Source organism: Euphorbia lathyris, chromosome 1 (assembly GCF_963576675.1).
Source record: "Euphorbia lathyris chromosome 1, ddEupLath1.1, whole genome shotgun sequence".
Lineage (NCBI taxonomy): Eukaryota > Viridiplantae > Streptophyta > Magnoliopsida > Malpighiales > Euphorbiaceae > Euphorbia > Euphorbia lathyris.
In genome coordinates, this window is record NC_088910.1 from 57,327,719 (window position 1) to 57,336,381 (window position 8,663).

An 8,663-nucleotide genomic window follows, 5' to 3' on the forward strand; every position below is an offset into this window, starting at 1 on the left:
CAAACAAAAAGTGAATAAAAACGACAAAAATTCAAAAGTGGAAGATGAAATAGCCAGAGAAAAGAAACTAAAACAAACAAAAACAAAACTTCATAAAAAATACAAATTTACAAAACAAGTATATGCACAAAACAAGATAATTAATTATACACCAGAATATAACATTTCATGTAGTTTTCCCTAAGTTTTAATGCCAAAATTTGTCTAACTTTAAATCACATTTTGACCCTTAATTTGTGAAAATTGGGAATGGAATGGGTAGCCGTTTAATCTGTTAATATTTATTTCACATGCATAGAATTGTCAACATGTTCCTAAGTATGAAATTCATACTACATTACACAAAAAATTCTAATTCTTTACTAACACACAACTTGAGCCCACATATCGACATAAAATCTTAGTGATCTCGGCACAACATTTTTCCACACATCAGAATCCGGCAACTTACCGGTGAGAGCAACCGAGCTATCATCATTCCGATCTCCAATACTCAAAACGAATACATCACCATCAAAAACCTGTTGCATTGCCTTCAAAGTTTCCACCATTATTACATCCCCATCCCTTCTCTTATCCTCTGCCTCCACGCATCCACCCCCAACATTCACCATTATTCTCCCGCCTTTCCTCAATTTCTTCTTTAATTCCTCCCATGTGTTTGGATCTTGAAGCTCTGGTATCACACTTCCTTTGCTAAATAGATCCACAATAATCCCCGAGAATCCGCCTTTGAAATCACAAATTGATTTCAACGCATCTCCAATGTATATAAACAGTCTGTCTTTGTGTTGTTTTTCGACCCTTTCAAGGCCAAAATACTTTCTCCCTACCGAAATTACAGATGGATCTATCTCCCATCCATGAACTTCACCTTCCGGGTACAATTCGAGTATCAAACGGGCGGCGGTACCCGCTCCGAATCCGAGAATAGCAACGGGTCCAGGAGGTAAAATGGGAGGCAAAGTGGCGAAAACGTCGTAATAGGAGTGAGTGAGTAATTTGAAGTGAAATGAAATACTGTGGATATTTCCAGGGGTATCAAGGAGGAGGAGTCTAGAACCTGCAAGAGGATGATCGGCTTTTCTAGAGACTTCAAGAACTCGGATATAGTTGTATCTGGACTTGAATTTGGCGATTAATTTGACGTCTTCGATCGGGATGCTATCGTTCTGGGTCTTGGTTTGGGGAGAGGCGTCAAGTGTTGGTCCAGATTTAGCTGCTACTGAATATTTTTGGAGAGATTTCGGATAAGTTTTAACAGAGAATTTGAGGTTTATAGGGAAGAAATGGTTGGAGATTTGAATTGGGTAGGGCATGAAGGATGGAATTTGGAGGGAGGAAGTTAGTTCAAGAAGCATTGCTATCAAAATGAGGAAGAAATTCTAAACATAGAAACTAAAATTGCAAGATAGAAATCACAGTTTTGATTATAAGATGATGAGGAGAGCAACCTAAAAACGGATGGAGAAGAAATTACCTCTGGTTTTGTTTTGGGCGACGTCAATATGAATTTGTTGTCATGGAAAGAAGAAATTTATGCCCTTGTTCGTCTTCTTACGGTATTGCCATTCCAAAACATTAAATACTGATCCATACTAGGCCCAATTATCACAAGTAGCCTTTAGCCCATATTTCCAAAGCCTCAAGTGATTGGAACAATTCCAATTTGAAAATGAAAGTTTTTTATCTGCAAATTTTGTTACGGCTGGGTCCAAATTCATGGTTTAAAACCAAATCAACAGAACCCAGCAACCATTCAGGAAATTGAGGGTCTTTTTACCCACATTGAAGAAATTGAACAAGATGTGGAAGAAACACAATGTTGGAAATAGGGGTGGAATTCAGCCCAACCGAGCTTTAGCCTGCTCATGCTCAGTTCAGAAGAAAATGGACGAACTTAAACTTGAGCTCAACATTTTGTTCGAGCTCGGTCGATTAAAAAAATTATCCGATCTTGTTTCACAAGATTTGACCGCGAGTAGTTCGTTAATTCTATTCATGAACTTTTCTCGTGAGTACTTATTAATTATGTTCATAAGCTACATAGTTTTGAAACCAACAAAACTACGTAGTTTTACATTTTTCACTTTATAAGAATACAAACACTACTTTTCAAAAAAAAAAAAAATACAAACACTAAAAGTAATAATTGAACCGAGCTTGCTTAGGAGCCTATCTATGAACATTATAATTGAGTTTGTTTGCAAATCTATAACCAAATTCTTTCGTGAGTTTTCGAGCAGAGTTTCTTCATATTCAAACTTGGCTCGTTTACGAATTGAATCTCAAAATCGTGCTCAAGAGACCTGTTGTCCCCTTATCTTTTCATTCTTTGTACTGAATGTCTTACTCATATTCTCAATCGAGCTAAATCTGATGGTAAATTTTTAAGGATTAAAATTGGCAGGAGATCTCCCATTGTTTCTCATCTTCTGTTTGATGATGATTCGATTCTTTTTCTGCAAAGCTAATGACCATGATTGTGCAAGTATTAAATTTTCTCTTATTGGCTTTTGTGGAGGCAGTGGTCTCAAATCAATCTGGACAATTCTTCCATCTATTTTAGCCGCAATACTTCTCATCAAGAAAGAAGTCGGCTAGCTAATGTATTGTGAGTTCATGATATGGGGGTCAAGATAAATATTTATAGTTGCCTACTGTTGTGTCTCGGTCTAAATCTGCTATTTTCAAGGACATTAAGGAGTGTACTGCTTCTCGTCTGGCAGGGGTGGAAGGGTAAGCTGCTTAGTTTAGCAGGCAAGTAAGTTTTAGTGAAAGTAGTTGCAACAACCATCACGATTTATGCTGTCCTGTTTTATGCTTCCAGATAAACTTTGCAGGGACATTAATTCATTGCTAAATAGTTTGAATGTCATGTTAACTTAAGTTACTTGTCTACAAATATGAGTCAGATGGGAAATCAGGAGCAATGAAGCAATTTGGGAAATTAACATTTGTTGATTGGATTGTTGAAGCTTATTTAGTCGATATGAATGAGGAATAACTAACCTTTTAAAGAAGTTATTGGTGTTTTGAGTTGTGAGAGAAGCTGCTTGAGCTTCAATACATTGTATGCTAGTGGCTGCTATTAAACACACCCTAAAACAATAAAGTCAAATGCTATTCAAGTTTCATCTTTCACCATTTGCTTTGAATACTAATTTCATTAGTAGTTAGTATGATATTTCTTCAAGCTGAACCAGCATTAGGCAAAAATTCATACGGTGCTTCATTCTGGTCGAGAGCCTCTTGCAACTCTGTTCCTGTTACTAAGTTTCATATGAGTTATTCACTCTCAAACATCCAGCTGGAATAGCTCAGTTGGTTAGAGTGTGTGGCTGTTAACCACAAGGTCGGAGGTTCGACCCCTCCTTCTAGCGAAAATTTTTAACCATTTTTTTCTTTCTAAAAAATAAAAAAAAAAAATCACTCTCATGCCAAAATGCCATTCAATTGTTATGAATTTGCAACCCAGAGAATCTCCATTAAAGCAATATGGCATATAATAGTAATAGGATGCTTCAAATCAAAAATTCATTTTTTGGAGTTTGTACAGATGTTGGGAATCCTCAATAATATTACCCTAGCCTCTAATGGTGCACTTATATATCTAGCAGATCTTGTGATGATATGGCCATGTCCCTAATTCTACTACATTAATATGTAGATGATATCATATACTTAATAATCTACAATGCCTTCTCCAGCCATCCTGGCAATCTCAATGAATCTTTCATGCCCAGTCGCGCTAGGAGCACAGAGTACAAAATGTGAAGAAGAAACACAAAGAATCCACTATTTAGGAATACCTGTTGTACAATTCAAGTTTAACCCACAATATTATATCTTTTCCTTCTTTAATAAATAAAAATATCAATAGAGAGGTAGATCAAACTTACTAATATCCCAAATAGGGTGTATATCACATTCATTGTTGGGATTATATTAATCCCAAGGGCCGCAAATATTAACGTCAGAGAAGCATGAATATTTACTGTGATCTACACAAACAAAAAGTTAAAAAGAGCTTTGTAACTGAACTGCAGATGCTGAATATATCAAAATTACAGGGTAAAAGCAGTAAAATTACCAAAGCAAGAATGTTTTCTCTTATTAAGAACGAGGATGTAAAAACATACCCCATTGCACCGATTGCTCGAGCCTGTATTTTAGATAAATGAGTCTGTCAGAACAAATTAAAAACAATAATAACCATTGCTTCAAAACAGATTTAAGCAAGTATAAGGGCCAAAAGGAACAAACATTACAATTGTGCACACAAAAATTGAAAGTCGCCAATCAGCTCCCAACCTGTGAAAATGCACACACAAAAACAATTATGATTCAATGTCGACATGGTTTTACTTGGCCAAAAGAAAGGCTTAATGCTCAGTTCAAAACACCCCCCATGAAATACTTGGTTGTAATAAATAACACGAGTTTGGCACATCCAGGTGGTTCAGAAGCTAGTAAGGTACTAAAACGTTCTTGTTTTGGAAGATGAGTATAAGTTGATGTATTAACTAACAGGGTGGAACTATGCCAAAATTAATTGAAATCAAGATAAGATTTTATTTCAAAATTTTTTAGACATTACTAAGCATGAGCAAATCATAATGGAAGCTAGTAACCATACATACCTCCATAAGGAACCCATTGTAAATCCAACTATACCATGCGTTAGCTGAAAGTAAGATAATTAAATCATCACCTCTTTCTTCAGAAAAACTAGATTATGTCACGCAGAAAATCAGAAACATAGAGATAGTTCTGCATATTATTTTTCATGTTTTGCAAACATAATTCAAGCATACTTCTTAAACTAAGTTTATACGCTTTAAACTAACAATTCTTGTCATGGATATTATAAATGTAGTCGAAATCTTACCAAATCAAGGGTATCGTTTAGCATTTTACGTTGGTTTCTTTATTTTATTAAATATGGAATAATCAAACAGCAGCCACAGCACAATGCACTTAAATTAGTCTCACCATCCTCAACAGCCATTATTTAACAATAGGCAATCATTCTCTTCAAGTTTAAACATTCAATCTTGACCTTTTTGATGTTTTCTTCCCCCCTAACAGAATATAAGTTAAAATTTACTAGTTCCCCCTAGTTTTAATTTTATAAGTTTTGATCTTACAAAGCCATTACACTATTTTTACTACAAGACAAGATCCAAAGTTCCTATATGATTCTAATCGGTTATGTTCTTAACTCGCTTCATAGATGTAAAAAGCTACAAGTTTAAAGATAACATTTATCTGTTTATCCTTTTCCAAATTTCCATTATTCAGTTAATTCATGTATTTTGATTTTGAACTAATTATACCTTAAAATTGGAAGATTTGATTATAACTAAAAGCTGCTAATATCTGCTGGCAAAGTTTCAGGTCAGCTAACTGTAATGTTAAATCTAGATCATAACAAAGATGGAGCAATCAGCAAATTCTCAAGGTTCCAGAAAAAGTAGTATTGAACTTTAGCATGAAATAGCAGGACATACAATAAAATTAGGCAAAGATGAAACTGAGACTCTGCTTACCAGATATATTAAAGCTTTCAATGGACCAGACAACACAAACAAAAGCATAGCTGTTGCCACCTGCCATAAAGCATCATCAACTCATAGATAATAAGAGGGTTATAGGAATTCAAGTAAAAGAAACTTTGATAAAGCCGGTTGCAGATGGTGACAGACCATTGTTTTTCTACCAGCTGCAACACCCCATCTCATAGAAGAAATTACTATTGGCAAAGAGAAGAAACATCCAAAGTAATTCTGATCACAAAAAAGTAACAAAAATAATTATAAGCAATTAGAAGAAAAATATATCCTCCTCTCTCATGCTAAGCTATGCCCATTCAATTTCAATGACGCAAAATGTGATATATTCAATTAGCAACTCCAGAAGTCTATAATTAATTTAATGAAATCAAGCAATAACCCATAAAAACAAACATAGCAATTGAAGTTAATAGATGAAAACCAAACCTCAATCGAAAGAGAATTGCTCAAGAAGTAGATGAGCCCAGTTACAGCAGCGAGCATGGCGCACTCCACCAGCCTTAAGGTGTTCTGGAAGACAACACCGTCTTGCGCCAAGTACTCAAATTCTGTAGTATTTTCAGCATCATCATCATGTTGCAGCTGGTGTTCCTTGTTGTCGGAAAAGGAAGCTTCAGTTTTAGAAAGAGTGGAGATAGTGAAGGCATGTCGAAAAGGAGAAAGAGGTAAAGAAGTTGGAGAAGAGAAGGGATTGGATGTTGTGAGGGGGAATCTAAGTCCATAAGGAATAGAGGGAGAAGATGAGAATTTAAAATGAGGGGGAATTTGGGATTGAGAGCCATGGATTTTGAGTAGATTCATGGCGGATATGAACTTTGTCTTGACGAACGAAAGACATCAAGTTGTGGATGAATGGAATGTTGGATCTGATTGGCTGAGAATTTGAATAAGCCCAAGACCCATTTATACATTTTGTAGGTCCAGCCCATGTAGTTCTCCTTAAATCCCTTGTATATGCAACTAACAATTTTAAGAATTTTTATAATCATATGTGTCGTTTGGTACGATATAATCAACGTTGTCATTGAATGTCTATTATAATAGATGTCCATTACCATGTTTGGATTAGTCTCGTGGTTTTGTTGTAATAAAATCACAATTACATCACTCAATTTTTCTTTACAAATTTGTGTAATGAGGTTTACATAAAAAAAAGGCATGAATTCGAATTACGACTAGCCCAAATATATATTTTTATTATTTATATTTATTATCCATAATTCTTATTAAACAGTAAAACATAAAATGAGAAAAACATAAAAAAATGTGAAAAACGAGAAAAACGTGAAAACACGGAAAATAGAAAAATGTGAAAAACAAGAAAAAACATGAAACACGAAAAACGAATCGCCGTACAAATATAAATAACTCAAATATATAATCAAAAACATATTTCTAACCCATATAAAATCATCAAAAAAAATTCTGATATTCTGGAATTTTTATAAAAAAATTCATAATTTCTAGATATTTAAAAATATTTTCTATTAATTTAAATGATTTAAAAATATTCTAAAAATAAAAAATAAAAAAAATAAATGTTATGTTTGTCTAAAAATTAAACAAAATATACCAAAAAATAAGAAATATTGCAAATAGGAGCTTGGAAAAAAATTTGGAGGAAAAACGATTGACATACGCTACCCACGAGCGCAGATTAACCCTTAGCACCAGGTGGCACGTGGAGGCTATGTGCCATGTTGCGCCATAGGTGTTCCTCGAGGTTTGGCCTGGTCTATGGTTTTTGGGGTCCCTGGTCACGTTGGTGAAGCCCGTTTGTCCAAATAACAAATGAAAATTAGGGTTTGAGGCTCACACATTCTACGCGATTCTAATATCGTTTTCACCAAAAAAAAAAGCTCTGCAAACACGTATTAATGCCCAATAATCATAGATTAAATACAAATATTAATCATAATATGAAAAAACTATGTTTTTCCTCGTATTCAAAGATCAAAACTGATAGGACACGAGATCTGTGGTTCTGACATCAATAAAGGATAAATATCACATATTATCTACCGGTTATCGAATTACTTCTTGTAGTGCAAATAACATTTGATGTGATTTGCAGTGGAAGTACGAATCACCACAATCTTCATATTACTAGTCATGATTCGACTACGTCAAGGGTTAATTGTAGACCTAGCAATTATCGTGTTCGAGTCGTGTTCGTGTCGTGTCATTTCGGGTTCGTATCACAAAAGAGTAAACCCAAACCCAACCCAAAAACTTTCGTGTCAAAGTCGTGTTAGCCTGTTCGGGTTAGTGTCGATTTCGTGTCGTGTTTTCGGGTTACATGTAATTTTGTTATGCATATATATTAATAATAACTTTTAAAAATATAAAAAGATATGGTACTGTTTTTAAACGTTTTATATCATTTTTAGATTAGTATGTTAACAATAATTATCGAAAAGTTCGATAATATCTGTACAGAAAATAGAAGGATGATTGAAAGAAAGGAAATGAGGAAGAAAGCTCTGTATTAAACTTCTGAAATTGATTATAACAACTCAATGAATTCAGTGTATTAGCACTCTATTTATAAAAGAAGATAAACTGTCTAACCATCTAACAAACTATCTAACTGAATTAATAACTTGACAAGTGGGCTGGAGTTTATAATCCAGTGTTACAACATTCACTGTTAATTCTCTACATTCCCCCCTCAAACTAGTATGTGATCGACAATACCGAGTTTGGACAAGAAAGTATCAAGTTGAGCTCCAGTCATTGTTTTGGTGAATAAGTCTGCGAGCTGCTCCGTTGTAGAGATATGAGGTGTTCTAATGAATCCTTGCTCGACATAGTCTCTTATGAAATGAATGTCAATATCAAAGTGTTTTGTTCTTTCATGATCAATAGGGTTGGCTGCAATAGCAATAGCTGATGTGTTATCACAGAAAATCGGAATTGGAAACTTAATAGGAATTTTGAACTCCTTCATTAAGTAAGATATCCATTTGACCTCTCTTGCTGTTGTTGACAAACTTCGGTACTCTGCTTTTGCAGAGGAAGTACTCACAATAGTTTGCTTTTTACTCTTCCATGCCACCATTGACTTCCCAATGAACACACAATAAC

General features: G+C 34.6%; 2 protein-coding genes and 1 non-coding gene across 6 annotated transcripts; 1 reads left to right on the forward strand and 2 right to left on the reverse strand.

Annotated features, from left to right (window-relative positions):
- Positions 1-259: 259 nt before the first annotated feature.
- Positions 260-1,561, reverse strand: LOC136234208 (uncharacterized). Its single transcript, XM_066024004.1, has one exon. It carries the CDS (start codon positions 1,359-1,361, stop codon positions 363-365), a length of 999 nt encoding a protein of 332 aa, XP_065880076.1. The 5' UTR covers positions 1,362-1,561; the 3' UTR covers positions 260-362.
- A 1,748-nt stretch (positions 1,562-3,309) lies between these two features.
- On the forward strand, positions 3,310-3,383 carry TRNAN-GUU (transfer RNA asparagine (anticodon GUU)). Its single transcript has one exon. It is a non-coding gene; the product is annotated as a tRNA-Asn (tRNA).
- Positions 3,384-3,468: 85 nt separating this feature from the next.
- Positions 3,469-6,433, reverse strand: LOC136205015 (uncharacterized). 4 transcript variants are annotated; one of them, XM_065995568.1, is made up of 8 exons: positions 6,003-6,433; positions 5,709-5,789; positions 5,553-5,612; positions 4,644-4,687; positions 4,272-4,314; positions 4,094-4,165; positions 3,903-4,004; positions 3,469-3,812 (listed from the first exon to the last, which is right to left on the reverse strand). In XM_065995568.1, exons 1-8 carry the CDS (start codon positions 6,375-6,377, stop codon positions 3,693-3,695), a joined length of 897 nt encoding a protein of 298 aa, XP_065851640.1. In that variant the 5' UTR covers positions 6,378-6,433; the 3' UTR covers positions 3,469-3,692. The 4 variants fall into 4 exon arrangements, 3 of the variants coding, with proteins under 3 accessions (XP_065851640.1, XP_065851766.1, XP_065851697.1); XM_065995694.1 differs by having other exon boundaries at positions 4,143-4,165; positions 4,267-4,314; XR_010675866.1 differs by having other exon boundaries at positions 3,766-3,812; positions 4,143-4,165.
- Between the last annotated feature and the right edge of the window lie 2,230 nt (positions 6,434-8,663).